This window comes from Labrus mixtus, chromosome 11 (genome assembly GCF_963584025.1).
Source record: "Labrus mixtus chromosome 11, fLabMix1.1, whole genome shotgun sequence".
Taxonomy (NCBI): Eukaryota; Metazoa; Chordata; class Actinopteri; order Labriformes; family Labridae; genus Labrus; species Labrus mixtus.
In genome coordinates this window covers 9176928-9192913 of record NC_083622.1, presented here as the reverse complement: position 1 = coordinate 9192913, position 15986 = coordinate 9176928, and the positions used below count along the sequence as shown (strand labels likewise).

The 15986-nt window shown below is 43.0% G+C and overlaps 1 protein-coding gene across 1 annotated transcript; it reads left to right on the top strand.

Annotated features, from left to right (window-relative positions):
• Positions 1-711: 711 nt before the first annotated feature.
• Positions 712-15606, top strand: LOC132983502 (ubiquitin-conjugating enzyme E2 E1). Its single transcript, XM_061049824.1, has 6 exons — positions 712-864; positions 2497-2680; positions 4650-4700; positions 9088-9220; positions 12980-13127; positions 15324-15606. Exons 2-6 carry the CDS (start codon positions 2526-2528, stop codon positions 15419-15421), a joined length of 585 nt encoding a protein of 194 aa, XP_060905807.1. The 5' UTR covers positions 712-864; positions 2497-2525; the 3' UTR covers positions 15422-15606.
• Positions 15607-15986: the final 380 nt, after the last annotated feature.

Genomic DNA, 15986 nt, shown 5'->3' with positions numbered 1-15986 from the left:
ATGTCATTGATTGACCCACTTCACATCTGTAGTTTCTTCAGATGTTTACTTTACTGTAATAAATGCATATTGTGATTAATCCGTCCTTTCTTTGTCAGTCTTTGATCCAAGTTATGATTTAATTAATAAAGTTATATTTGGGAGAAATGTCTGAGTGCACATGTGTATACAGAGGTCTGTGAACAGGTCTAATTTTAACATGTGATTTAAATTCTATATATATATATATAAATTTGTTCTTACTCCTGCACAGATGATTCACATTGTCTTGGTCTATGTGTCTAATTTTTAATCATGCAGGTTTAATTTAATTTTAATTTTAGGGTTTCATTTATCTCTGTGGGGTTTCTTTTACATTTTAATGCAGAGGGGTGCAGCAGATGTTGTTAAATGTAATAAATGTTTAATGTCATGTTTGTGTTTTGTAAACTGCTTCTGGATGCTTTGAATTTGAATAAAGTATCTATCTACCTATCTATCTATCTATCTATCTATCTATCTATCTACGTTGTTAAAACCAAGTACAGCTTTTTCGTAAGCATTTAATCAAGTTAATTATCAGATGAAATACTAAAGGAACTCTCATGATTCAAAGTTCATTAGTAGATCTTGTTAAGTCAAGAATCGCATTTTTACGAACAATACGACGTTGAATTACAAGTGGTGATGATAAACGACTCAAAATAAATAGACATTTGGTAACTTTGTGTCTGTTAAACTCACTTGATGTAGGCAGTCGTGTTTCCAGAGTAGGACCGGTGCCGCACAGCCCACTGCAGCCGCGGTAGGCTACTTCCGTTCCGCAGAGGGCGACAGGCAGCAGCCAGCCAAGACTGTGGCGGAGGTCCAGACACAATAGACTGGGTAAGTTTAATTACTGACCTAAATGGGTTATTTAACGCCGATATTTCCCCGAGTGGTGTGAGTATACGAGTAGGTCAGATGCCTGTGTGTGTTTCCAGATGAAGTTAAAGGTCTGTTTTGTCGCTTCACACGCAGAAAAGACAAACAAACAACACGGTTCGTGGTTAGTAGGTCGCACGAAAAATGGGCTCCGGCTACGTGCTGGATCGGAGTGGTTATTGACTGCTTGTCTTTTAAACGAATCGATGTCACATTTAGTGTTAAAAAACACGTCTTTGAACGCTCTGTTTTAATCTAACATAGTCGTGAGGTTGTGTACAACGACCACGACTAAGGATGTTTGTTCTGTTAGTTACGGTGACTGGCTTTTCGGGTTTCACTTATAAAGGATGCTTAGCAAGCAGCTTCACCTCACGCCGGTCCAGGAATTAGTCTGATCCCTGAAGTCTTCGGGCCTGGGTGTCGGTGCCAGTTGGAGTTGAGGAGGAGGTGTGGTGGTGGTGGTGTTGGTGGTGGTGGTCGCAGGTAGCTCTATCTTTACATATTAAAGGGCGGAGGTCACCATTAATAACTACACTAACAGCTTCATTTATTATCACTTAATGACGACGTAAGATGCTAGCTTCAGTTTACAGTTGATGAACGGTTAACTTCATTACGTTTCCGTGGGAACTCAGCTAGCTCGTGCGCTAAAGACAGTGCGTCAACCGTCACGTAAACGTTAAAAAAAAAAAAAAACGTATCGCAGAAAATTTCGACTTTTCCTGCGCTAACTGCGCTCACACGATCAGTTGAACATATTACCACAATTTGTGATTATTTCTTACCTGTTTTTTTTTGTTTTTTTTAAAATATAAACTGTTATAGAAGTCTCCATCCGCAGGTAAAAGGGGAAAAACATAAAAAAAAAAAAAAAATCACAATTTAAGACTTATTTATGGTTTAAAGAGTAATTTTTCAGATAATTATGAAGTAAAAAGAAGAGATTATGAGTAGGCGAAGTCCTAATGATGAGATATAAAGTAGAGCTGGGCGATATGGACCAGAAATTATATCTTGTTTTTTTTTTTTTTGTACAGAAATAACAAGAAACAAAGTCAGTTATGTCAAATCCACATGTCACACAGGCACTTTTATGAACAGCTGCACGATGTCAACATGCATATGAAAAATTACAAAAACTACCTGTTTGTGAATTAAAAAATAACATAAAATTGAAATCACAATTTCTAAACTTAATCGCGTAATTTACACTGTTCTACTTACAATAAGAACTCTTATCTCATTTGACAAACCGGTAATTCATTTATAACTTTAAACCTCATACTTAGCATAAAATGTTATGTTTCTTTTACTCTTTAATAGGTTCTGTTTGCTTGTACACCACAATGTTTAACTACTTCTTAGATGTTTATCAAAATAATAATTCAGGTTTAATATCTAAGTAGGAAGTTTGCCATTGTGTTTCAGTGGTAGGTCAATGATTGTTTATAAATAGTGAAAGGTTGTTTAGGAATTATGACACCTATCAGCTTTGGCGGTCACTTGGAGGCCGAGTTGGCGTCTGTTAGGAATGATTCCCAAACAGTCCCGCCTCTCAGCTGTGGTGTGACTCTTTGCTTTCCGCCTCAGGTCCCGGCTCTTCTCCAATCCAAACCGGTATGTCGGATGAGGATTCGCGTGCCAGCACCAGCTCTTCCTCATCGCCGCCTTCCTCCAGCCAAGCCAGACAGAGGGACTCTCTTTGCAAGAAGAAACGGGAGAGCAAAGTCAGCATGAGCAAGACCTCCAAGCTGCTTTCTACCAGCGCCAAAAGGTGAAACTAAAACCGCAGACTGTTCACTGAATAATCAGCCCTGATATACCCAAGGATATATCTTACAGTAATTTATTCAGATAGTACAGTTGATAGAGTAGGAATGAGAGTGAGGAATGACGTGCAGGAAATGAGCAGTGGGTCGGACTTGAACCTGGGCCGCCCACTTGGAGGACTACAGTCTCTGTACTTGGGGGCGCAACCTAACCGCTAGGCCATCAGCGCCCCATCGCTGTTTGTCTATTAACGGCAGTAGAGACAATAAGACACGAGAGGCAATGTTTTTCAATGATTGGCCGCAGGCGGTGAAAACGTAATTTGTGAGATATTTAAGTTCGTTAGGACGTTTCGCTCTACAAGTTAAGAAGAACCTAACATCTCTCAGCAGCCAAACAGTGACACATCCTAGGCAACCCCAAGCCCGTTTGACCCCCAGAGTCCAGTTTGTTTGACTTGTGTAAGCGCTCCGTACCGTGCTCAACCCTGGTACACTTTGTTGGCCCTGGCAGGGATGGAATAGGTTAACTTATACATAGCTGCTGCAACAGGCCCCCTGATTTCTTTCATATTGACAAGATCCAGAACTCTGATGCTCGTTTTCTCACACACTCCCCGACCCGTGGCCACATCACCCCCGTCCTTCATTACCTCCACTGGCTCCTCATCCTCTAGTGTATCCACTTCAAACTCCTCATCATCATCATCATCACCTATAAAGCCCTCCATAACCTGGCTCCTCCCCTCTACCTGTCTGAGCTCCTCCACCTGCACTCTCAGGTGTGCTGACACTAACCTCCTGTCCCGCCCCTGTAGGACCTCTGGGGACAGAGCCTTCTCCAATGCCGCTCCCACCCTCTGGTACTCACTCCCAAAAAACATCAGAGACTCCACTCCTCTGCTGTGTTCTCAAAGAGGAACTCATGTTAACTTCTCTTCAGACGGTAGCTTCAACTGACCAAAACATACACAGTCACAAGATCCTCTCCAAGCTTCCTCTTTCTCCCCTGAAGACAAAACAAAACTTTTCACTCTCTTTGTATTAATTAAAGAGAATAAAATTGTTACATCCGTTTCTCTCTAAGTGATAAAAGTGAGGAGACGAGGGCAGCTATTCATTTTCCTTTGACCTGTGTTTGATGCCTTCGCCCCCTGAGGCAGATGTAGTAGACGTTTTAATTCGCTGTGTTGCACCGATGCTGTGCTGCACCGAATGTTGTTGTTTTTTTGTGGTTTGACACAGACAGCAGAAGCTAACACGCTCAGCTGATTCAGAGAAGAAGTTGAAATTCAGCGTGTCGAAAGTGGACAACAGGTGCCATGAAAACGTTTCTTTTCTTATTTTATGAATGATCGTGACAAATAATGTAACACCAGAAGTTACTATAATAAAGAAATCTAATAAAGAAGGTTATTTTAGGCTTTTTAAGGACTGAAAGATGATGGTACTGATGTAGAAATAAAGTAAGGACCTTCTGGTAGATCAAAGGTGTGACTTAAGTACAGAAACAGGAAGAGGTGAGGGATCCCAAAATAAAGTCAAACAGCTCGAAGGAACGGTAACAAAGGTCAATGTGTGATGTCATGAGGTCAATGTGTGATGTCATAAAGTGGATATTACTTTTGGACTCGTCAGCAGAGCGGTCTGAGAGTTTGTTGAAGTGAAATGAGACATTCAAAGATGCAGCAGTGTCCTTCTTCTACATGGAGACACTGAGGACGACTATCTACGGTGAGCCTGAAGGGTCAAAATAGTGTGTGGTTCATTGCGATTGAAGAAACTAGTTAACTAGTGAATGCTGACAGCCCTGGTTTAAATATGACTTACATTACATTAAAATACAAAAAAGTTTAGAAACAGATGACAGTAAGGTCGTCCTTTTTTAAAGTTTTTGAATTTTCCAATGGTTGAATAGTTTTTTTTAACATATTGCCCAATTAACCTTTTTTTTTTTTTCCTTTTTGTGTGCAGGATTCAGAAAGAGCTGGCTGATATCACACTGGACCCTCCGCCAAACTGCAGGTACGTTTGTTTCTTTTGCTCAAAGTCTGTCAGTCCGCTGTCCAAAAGATAAGCTCATAACGAATACTCCCACCTGACAGTTTCTCTCCTGACACTTATTGTAGTGGGTGAATTTATGTGAAGAGAACATTTCAACAACGAGGCCATTCAAAGTGTTTCACACAAGACATCAAAAGCATCAAGACGAAGGGAAACATTTAGAGAGAGGGCATTAAAACGTTTTATTTAAACGTAAAACTTGATGGAGCATCAGATTGCTTCACGGTCAGTTAAAGAATCTTAACTGACTTTTAAATTAAAACTTTTTCTGACAGAGCTCGCTGATCTGAGCTCGCCTTGAACGGATCTCAAGACAGATGTTCACATTTCAAAGGAAATGCTCATTAATTAATAAAACGATTCAGTCGATAGTGGCGTTGATATGTCAAAAAATGTTGTAGTTTTCCTATTTAAAGGAAGAATGTGCAACGTTTTGATCCAGTAGATGTCACCGTTGAGCATCAGCATGAAACCAAAACAAACTTCTGTTTGGCCACACCTCCTCCATTCTGAAGCCTCCGCTCTCCTCCAGAGACACACCTCCAACCCCCCTCCCCGCATGTTCACTTGGAGGAGTTTAGCGCAAGCGGCGGACAAAACTGTCCTTGACACAAGCTGCAATCACCTGTGCCCTGCATTGTTGTGTCAGCAGGCTAATGTTAGCGCTCTTTAGTTAGCTCGTAGCGTCACATTGCATGTAAATTTACAAAGAAGGGCAGTGATCTAAAAACACATATAATCAGTGAGTATGTTCTTCTTCTTGTCTCTAGTCCTTGACTAAAACAGCTTTTATACACAAGGCCTCAGAGTCTCAAATGAGTTGATTTGGCAGCTTTTAACAAATAACAACATGTTTTATTGACAGATGAAAATAATAATCAGATAAAATGGTCATGAAAACGATCATGTGTTGCTGCCCTGTTGCTTTGTGTTGTATTCACCATGAGGACTTGAGTATGACGGATCTTCTGCAGCTCTGTTTGCTGTAGCGTTGGGATTTGATAGATTATCTTTAAAAACTGGACGGTTTGGATCCCTGCTCCCGTCATAGCGCGGTGTGTCCTCCCTCCCCTCCTGCGGTGTCCTGAGGCGAATCACTGAATCTCTCCCCCCGCTGCTGTGCGGCAGCTGAGCCTGATCTTTGACCCCGCGGTGAAAAGAGAAAAGAAAAAAAACAGTAGACTGACTCGGTAGATCAAAGGAGCTACCTCAGGCCACAGACCGGCTTGAAAATCAACACCGTCTGGATATTTGCTGCTTACTGAAAGAAAACCTATTTATTCTGAGCTGCAAAAAAAAAAAAAAATCTGCTTCAAGTTTTTTGTTGTTGCTGCTGACATTTTTCTCCAGACTCCGTCTCATGTATAAAACATCAGCTTCTCTTTACCTGCCACCTTCCAGCCTGCAGTCTGTCTGTCAATCTGTTTACAGAGAGCAAGCTGTTTGTTCGCTGCAGGCGTATGTCATGCACCGATGTTTTACTCAGCCGCACAATAAGGTTGTTGTGATAACAGAAGTTAAAAGTAACGTACTTCACCAGTAAAATACAAACAATATTGATACCACAGCAACAAAAATAGAAGTGGTCTCCAATGCTCGGTCATTTCATGTTTTTAAGTGACAGAAACTGCAAGCAAACTCCCGCACACTTCTGCAATTGGCTGAGTGTTGGTATAGAAATGTTGCCAATGTATTTGTTCAATTTAGGATTGCTTTCTCTCTCTCTTTCTTTCTCTCTCTCTCTTTCTCGCTGCATCTTTGGCTTTAAATATGACTGTGGATCTCTAGGTGTTGTTTTTTTAAGCGTTGTAACTTTTCAATGCTATTGATCATTAAAATAAGTAACACATTTTGCATCGTTGTGAAACACGTGGCTTCAAAGAATTATTTTTTTTTGCACAAAAAGGGTTTATTTCAGCTACTAAATGTTAAAGGAAGAATGTGCAACATTTTGATCCAGTAGATGTCACCCTTGAGCATCAGTGTGAAAACCAAAACAAACTGCTGTTTGGCCACACCTCCTCCATACTGAAGCCGCCGCTCTACCCCAGCGACATATCTCGAAACCCCCCTACCCTCGCATTTGCACGAAGGAGTCAAGCACAAGCGGCGGATGAAATTGTCCTTGTCTTGAGCTGCATTGTCGTGTTAGCATGCTAATGTTAGCGCTCTTTAGTTAGCTCGTAGCTTCATATTATTGACACAGAATGAGTATGTTCTTCTTCTTCTTCTCTCTAGTCCTTGACTAAAACAGCTTTTATACACAAGGGGAGGAGCCGGCCGTCCCGTCCATGTAAACACGGCTCTGACAACAACACAGCCAGCGGGACTCGAGCTTCTCACTCATTGTAGACAGTCATGACTCAGACACATTTACTGTACACAGGATAGACTTGATTTATGATTTATTTATCTGTAACATGTCGCACATTCTGCCTTCAACAGAAAAGGGTTGAATGTTTCCCAATGATGAGTTAGCCTGGTTTCAACCTCTCTAAATTTCCCAAAATGACCTTGAGACTTTTCAGTGACGCTTTGAACAACAATCACGAGATGATGAGTGCGTCTGTCTGTGTCATGACTGCAGTGAGTTGATGTTGTTCTCTGTTACATTAACAGCTTAATCTGTGCATTAGAGATGGATGACAGCAGCGAGAAGGTTTTACAGTAAAGAACAGAAGTAGCAGCTGCGGCAGGTTTAAGAAACAGGCTTTTACCTTTTTATTCATAATGGAGCGCCTAATTACAACAGTGAAGTGTGACAGCTTAAAGTACCGCCTGCCCGCTACGTGATGGATTAAACGCCATGTTTAATGGAGTTCCTTGTAGTATGTGATAATGTCTTTTATTATTACAAAGATGTTAATGCACTGGAGCTTGACTTGTTACGGAAGGAGACGTAATGACGGTTATATTAATGAAACAGACAAGATGGTTCCACCGCTCTCTCCCGTTTAGCATCATGTACTTGTGACGTGGTTATTGGTCGTTAGTAAAAGGATCTTCCTCATGACTTTTTTCTGCAAATCCTAGTTAATGATCTCCGTGCCCTGTGTCCACCTAGCATTTTTTTTTTTCTGAGCGCCAGTGTCTTTTCTTCGGATGTTTTCAGTAAGTAGAGAGCGTTTGCATCAGCAGGCGGTCACCCAGAGAAAAAGTGCAGCACCCAGCGTCGACTAATGCACTACCCCGCATCCTAAAGTCCTTGAGAGTGTGCGGTGCGTGTTCCCAATGTCCCGCATGTCGTTCCCAACTCTCTCTCTCTGATTTCTGACTCTTATCCACTGTCCTAAATAATGCTGCAGAACAGCTGCATCGCTCTTGACAGTTCAATGTTTTTTTTGTTGTGTGCCTGATTTCATCAGTGTGTGTTTTGGGTCAAATTAAATCTGTATAAAATATAATTAACTGATCTGATGTCAGACTCCTTCATCCCTTAATGGGCTGTCGTAAGAGTCTATTGGTGTTTGGAGGAATGTGTTCAAATCATTAAAAATCAAACGCTGTGAAATCAAATCTTCTGAAGTGGTGGTTAATTATCCCAAACTGCTCCTTCTGGATCGATTGTCTGCTCTTTGTCGTAGCTGGAGCTGAAACTCTGCCAAACGCCCCGTGTTAACGCCGATCAAAAAGCACAGCAGAGCACAACATCTGCCTCCCACCCCCCGGATCAATACCATTATGTCTCGTATTCATGACCCAGAGGGGTTCAAGACCACATGTTCTGCATGTATGAGGCTGCTCTGCTTTGAGGGAAAATCAATACAGATTACAGGTCATGGCGCATGGACACATCACGGGGGATTTGCTCTGAACTGAACAATGCACGAGGGGAAATAAACGTTCTTAGCTTCACATTCAAAAGGAAAAATATTAATATTGTACAGAAATGTTTTTTTCTTTATCAGGATATGCTCCTTGAGGGGTATCACCTCGAGTACAACACATAAATACAAACGAGAAAACAACAGAACACACTCGAGACAAAACATGCAGAAAAACAAGCGGACGACAGCCTAAAGATGAAGATGCAACAATAAAACAAGAATGACAACAACTAGAGACGATAAAAGAAAAGGGATCAGACCATACGTAGAGGAAATAAAACAGTGCTGGCATTAGAAGATATACTATATAAATCCCAAAGACAAACACACACAGAGATGTCAGAGGGGCTGCCTCAGATTTTTACTTAAAACAACGTTTAAAAATGTGTTATCCCGACGGCCCTATTGTGGATAAGTCAGCAGAAAACATCAGTCCTGTATGCATGTGCTCTCACTCGATGCTTCACTTTGTGTTCTTTGAATTGAATATGCTGATGTGAGCTCAATGTCTCCGCCTGCAGTGCTGGCCCAAAAGGAGACAACATCTATGAGTGGAGGTCGACCATCCTGGGACCCCCGGGCTCCGTGTACGAGGGAGGAGTCTTCTTCCTGGACATCGCCTTCACGCCCGACTACCCCTTCAAACCCCCCAAGGTACTGATCTCAGCTCTCCTGTCTGTTTTATGGGTACTGACCAGAGCTTTCCTGATTTGATGCCACTTCTCATCGCGTTCTTTTACCGGTATTTGTTGAAGAGAGCCGCCCTGAGTGGGCTGCCTCCTATAGACCAGTGCAACCAATATACCAGTATAAACTACTGAGGCATGCAGCATCAAGACCGCAAGTGCGTCCGCCATCATCACACACTGCACATGACCTTCGCACATGACCCCAGAAAACTGCAGGATAAAGCGATTCACTAAAGGAGCAGGATTTTTTTATTGAAATTTTAAAAAAAAAGTTATCCTTTTACATGAGAGAAATCATCGTATCCTAACAACAGCAGAGCAGCGGAGAGTGTCAAGAGATGCTCTTCAAAGGGATTCTCCTCCGTGAGAAAGTAGGAAAGCGAGCTAATTAGCTGATTCAGTTTTATGAGGAGATACTTAAAAACATGAGCTGCCATTCACAGAAAGTTAATTTGATCCAGTGAACCGCGGGATCATTGGAAAAAATGCAAAATGTTGCGAGTCCGTACTAAACTAAATGACTAAAATGTGATTTTAACGAATAGGCATTTTTGTCCTAAGACCAAGACAGCGGCCTAAATCATCGCTGCCTCCGAGCACCAGATCTTGCAGTCTTTCAGGTTTTAAGGTTTCAGTCAGGATGCCCCTTCCCCACTCTGTGTTTACAACTTCCTTCTCTTCCTCCATGTCAGCACCAACGACGCTGCTATGCAAAGCTCAGCTCACAATATCATGTGAGAATCCAGCCCTGCTTTGCGACACAGCCTGCCTCAAATAGTTCACATGGTGGCACAGTACGTACTGACGTGTTGCCCAACCCTAACCTCGATAATACAAGATATTCTGGAAAACTCTCCCTCTGCAGTCTGCGCGCAGATTTACATTCCTGAACGGGATCCTAACTATATGAACCAGGAAACAAAAAGGAGTAGTGCCTTAATTATTTGTTCTCTCGGAAATAACCAGAGATCACTTTGTAAGGACTCCGCTCCACGTTTACCCCGCAGCAGCCGATCAACAAGGAAGAGGAGAAACCATAAAAACTATTCAGACAGGAAACATTTACAAAAGCAACAACCTGGAGCAAAACAAAACTACACCACAAAAGCGCCCAAACCTCCAAACGGAGTGTGGTGTCGGAGGAAAACGCCACGGAGTGAAGACGATGGGTCCTCCCAACTTCAGGAGGAACTTTATAACTTCCATTTCTGATGTCTGCTGTTGTGACAGGCGTGAAGAAGATGCTTTGAAGTAGACACTTACACTCATCTACACACGTGTAAAAACAGGATCCTGTGGACATGCACTAATGGAGAGATGTCAGAGTGAGGGAGCTGCACATGAAAGAGCGCCCGAGCAGATAGGGTTGGCGCCTCGGCAGTACTCGGCAAGTGACCTGGCTCCTCTCCAGCTATCAGACCAATTTCCAGACATGGTCAGTACCTGGATTTGAACCGGCGACCCTCCAGTTCCCAACCCCAATCCCTACAGACTGAGCTACTATCGCCCGTCCATTCAGTACGTTGAGTTAACATTTTCAGAGCACATTGCTGAGTTTGACAGTTTTTAAACCAATTGATGGTTCACGTCTTTGTCCCTGCAGGATCATTTGTTCTAATTAAGCTACTTTATGTATCAAACACACTCACGATGTTGGCAGTAAAAGCGCCAGTCCCAGAGGTAAAAACAGTGTTTTCAGTGAAGCTCATTTTATTTGTTTATTTTGACAGGGACCGTGTGCAGCCAATTAGCTGTTAGCTATGAGCTAGTTTACATCTGTAGTCCCCGGGCAGGAGACAGAAACATCTTCTGTTTTAGACATCAAACTGTCACATTGAAAAGATGAAATCACAACGTTTCTGTCCCTCTGAAGTTTTGGTCAGGTGTGTTCAGAGGGGCCGAAACGTAAACATATTGGTGAGGCCGAGCAAGAGTAGTGTGCAGGATTTTATTCTTTTCAACGAGCTGCATCAGGAAACACAAACTCTCTTAAGGGTGAACATGTGTTGTACAGTGAGGAAGTATCGAGTTTGCAAACTAACACACACACCTCAAACATATGCAGACGCCTGTTTGCTCTCTTGTCTGTCGTGGATGGAAAATGTGGTCAACGGTGTAAACATGAGCAGGAAACGGTGTTGTGAAGGGCAAAGGTCAAAGGTCAACCAAAGACACTCCTCACTGACAGTGTGTGATGTCTTAACAGGCTTCTGTGGGACATGGCCAATGCCAAAACTAGAAACCTATAGAGTCTCTGTCTGTCCGTCATCCTGGCCTCTCCTCTGTCCACAATAAGAAACTCCAAAAAGCCTAAATGTGCTCTGAAATTGATGTTTACGTGCAACACAGTAGAGAAAATATGACATGACAAAATATGACAAAATAAATTAATTTGATGTTTTTGTTGTCTGGGGTCACCAGAGGTTGGGGAAGTCAAAGTGGTCACGAGCCATAAAAAGGTCAGAAACCACTGGCATAGAAGGTTGCAATGTTTAAGTCGTGTCATGCGGAAGTACCTAATTTCAACCACAAGAGGGCGACCATCCCATGCTGCTCACAAAGCAGTGTTTGGTAAAGCATTGACTGCTGTTTAAAGACCAGATCGTGTCAGAGAAGTTTAGAGTTTCTGTGTGATGTCGACTTATTTTAAGAGTGAGCTCGGGTGAAGAGGAAACTTCACAAGTTTGAAAAGCCTTTTTTGTTTTTTGTTTTTTAAAACTGATGTTTGTGTGTGATCACTGAAAAGCTTATTTGAATGACAGCCTTTTTAACAGTCAGAAATTAAAATATGTAATGTATCTCTTGGGGTGCCTGAGGCCGCGTGGTTAGGGCAGGCTCCCCATGTACAGAGGCTGTAGTCCTTGAAGCGGGCGGTCGGGTTCAAATCCGACATGAGGCTCCTTTCCTGCATGTCATTCTCCACTCTGTCTCTCTCCCTGATTACTGACTCTATCCACCGTCCTATCTCTACAATGAAGGCATCGTTGTCTGAAAATCTGCTACCTGTGCTGCTGCTTCTCTTGGCCAGGACACTCAGTGGGTTTTTTTCCTGGTTAAATAAATAAATAAAAGGCAATCTGCACAATTTATCCTCATGTTCTCAAAAGTGCATGACAGGAAAGGTTAAAAAATTCAAAATGCAGGAGCTACCCTCTTGACAACCCACTTGTTGTCAAGACCAGACTAACCAAGACCAAGACGTACCGGAGACTTTAACAAGACCAAGACATTTAGGGATTGAGACAAAGACGAGACCAAAACCAAGGCAGGGAGCGAGACCAAGACGAGACCAAGACATCGAGGGGTCGAGACCAAGTCCAGACCAAGACCAAGGCAGGGCGAGACCTAAAACCATAAATATCACTGAAAAAACTTCATCTTGTGTGTCGGTGGCGTGTCACTCACTTAGACCGTAACACCGGGAAGGTTGCAGCTGTAACCCGGGGATACAAATCAAACTACAAATACATTGAAGTTATTTGTTTTTTTAGAAAGAGGCGTTTTCCTTCTGATCGCAGTAATGAGGTGGACAAACAGCCGGTCAGTGGTGGTCTTGATTTGAAATCTGGAGTCCGCCCAGTCTGAGACCGAGACAAGACTGAGTAAAAATCCTTTCTATTCAGAGACGAGACCTTCAAAAAGTGGCCAAAAACGATTGGGTACTACTACATTTTATGGTTAGGTACTTCTGCATCTTGACAGTTATGTGTTTGTATGTCTGCAGGTCACGTTTCGTACGAGGATCTATCACTGCAACATCAACAGTCAGGGGGTGATCTGTCTGGACATCCTGAAGGACAACTGGAGCCCCGCCCTCACCATCTCCAAGGTGCTGCTGTCCATCTGCTCCCTGCTCACAGACTGCAACCCAGGTAAGACCTGAGGTGGATCAGCGGTGTTGTATCAACAGCAGGATGATAAGTTGAGTCGGAGGTGGGACTATAACATTCGATCCTGATTATTTAAATGCACCGCTCGTTTGCAGCAGCAGATGGAGGCCGAAGATCTCATTAAACTTAATGTGAGCCACATTCACCTCACGAGTCCGGATAAAGGTCTGATCTCATGATATAAAAAGACTAGTCTTAAATAGCTTGTATGTAAAAATGTCAGCCGTGTGGTCAGCAAAATGTACCGTCAAATCCGGTGTTCAGGACGCACTTTTAATATCTATTTCTTCATCTAAAAAATGCCTGCGGCCTATATCCCGGTATAAAATGCTGACAAACACGCTGTCATCAGTGACAGTGCAGCCCGCCACCTGAGATGTTTTAAAAATGACCTCCAGTCCTTGTGTCATGGAAGCTGCGGGGTCACACAGCGAAACAGACCAGTCCGGGGGCGCCACTTTCTAACATCATTAGGTCAAAATCCTGCATTTAATGAAAACAGTGGTATACTGTTCAGTAAATAAATCTTGTTGAGTGCTGGACTGATTTAAAGACTCCTCAATTAAAAGCAACGTTTGACCAGCGGAGGTGAGTGTCCGTACTAAAGAACGTCCACTGTAGACGGAGAGCTCCTCTACCATACTGTAGCTGGTAGAAGTGCAAATGCCACGAAGCGAAAACTGATGGTACTAAAAGAGCAACACCGCTGCATGGACATTGTAGAGGAAAATAGAATCGGGGCCTCGAGGTAAAAACAGCATGCAGCGTCGCACTGCGTCGCTCAGGGCAGTCAGGACGCTCTGATAGGAAACAAAAGAATCAGGCTGATTTAGTCGCTCACGCCGTGTGCTGTTAGGACAGGATGTTACTGAATGTCCATGTCAAATAAACAAATAAAAATAAACAGAGTAATGATATTTGTTTAAAGTAAAAGTACCTAAATAATAAACAATAAATATTGTAAAATAAATGCAGAGAAGCCAGAGGAGGTAAAGGAGTTTCACCTACTTTTTACAGTCTGACAATATGGCGAGTCAGGAAACAGGTCTTCAGAGCCGACCTTTGTACGACTTTTAAACCTCGCTAAACGGCTCCTCTGTGGTTTTTATGAAACAATAGAAACCTGAAACTTAAATGGAACTGCTGGTAAATTTGGTCGCTGCTGCCACCCTGACAGGAAATCCAGCGTCATGTGGGCATTATGTTCTTCTGTGTAAACGTACTCTGCTTCAGAGAGTGAAAGCAGACATTGTTTTGGGTTCAACATCGAACTGCAGCTCTCTAAAAGTTTGAGTCAACTTTCTGATTCAGCTTAAGTCCCCTTTTAAGACGAGGGATGTCCCTAATGACTCATTTACAGGTAATTAAAGGGAAATTTCAATTCAGACGAGTCTGAAAACAGTTAAAACTGAGCATAATTTATTTAACTTCATGGGAAGATTACTGTGATTTTCAAATCCTGCTCTTGGACAGCAGCTGCGGATCTATACTCAACAACTTTCACCAAAGGCGGATCACCAATTCCCTCATAGTCTATGCACGCCGTGCTCCGTCAGCGCCACGGTTTTGCTCAGAACAGGCTGTTTCTGTGTCTGTACCTTTAAATGTAAATGAGCTGTGTCTGACCACGCCCCCTCTCTGGAAGGGCTCGGGTGTACTCGGGCTTTCTCGCTCCATGTCCTATTGTTTACGGTGAGAAGGCAGACTCAGAGGGCAGAACAAACACCTAGCTGTGGGAGTGTCACCCACCTGGGGGAGGGGTTACTGCCCTTTGTGAGGTCATGAAGGGAAAATCTCCAAACGGCCTGTTTGAGCACATATTTTCTGAAAAGTGGAGCAGGTAAAAGACGGAGAGGATGGACTTTTCTCATCATTGGCGGGTTTGTAGACAGACTAGAGACATATTAGTGTAATGGTGAAGCTGCATAATATGTGACCTTTAGTGCTAGCGAGGGTGAGGGTGTCACGCTCAGCCCTAACTAGAATTTTACAATCAATGGAAGGATTTTTAGAAGAATAATTTGAAGCAGGAAGAGTCGAACTTGTTCAATAAACTTCCAGAGCCAACGAAACTTAATCTTTACGTTGCTGCTTCACTCATTTTGTGTGTGTAAAAAATAATAATAATAATAATTCTACGTGTAGATAAACTGACCTGTAAACTTTTTTCCCCCTCAGCCGATCCCCTGGTGGGAAGCATCGCCACCCAGTACACGACTAACAGAGCGGAACATGACCGAACAGCCAAACAGTGGACGAAGAGATACGCCACATAAATCCACGGAGGACTATCACAGGAGGGCGAGGAGGAGGGGAAGGGGGTGGGGGGGGACTCAGGGTGGTTTGTGTCAGGGGGTTATTTGTATCTCAGATTTTTAGTACTTTATTGTCTGGTATATTTTTTGCTTCCTGATTAAGTTATCTCTGCAAATATGGTAATAAAGGAACACAATGGACGAAAGTCTGGCCCCGCCTCTGCTTTACTTTCCCGTTGTTGAATGGACGATGGCTGGAACAAAACCCGACTGGACAAATGACCCGTAACGGTAACCCAATAATGTCTTAGACGAGCCGCTGAGAGAGGACTAGGAACTACCTCCTGACGCGTATTCATGGTTTTCAGTCACGAGTCCGGCGCGGCGGATTGGGGGGCAAAAAGTGCTTAGGAAAGTGGCGTCCACCTTTGAACACTCTGGAACTGCAGCAGGGGCGTTTTAATTTCTATCCCTTCAAAACGCTGCATGTTCAAGTCACATGACAACCTCAGACAAAAAGAGATATGAAGATGAACTGCAAGTTTAGGACGCTTGTGACCCTCATACAGCCCACGGGACACAACTT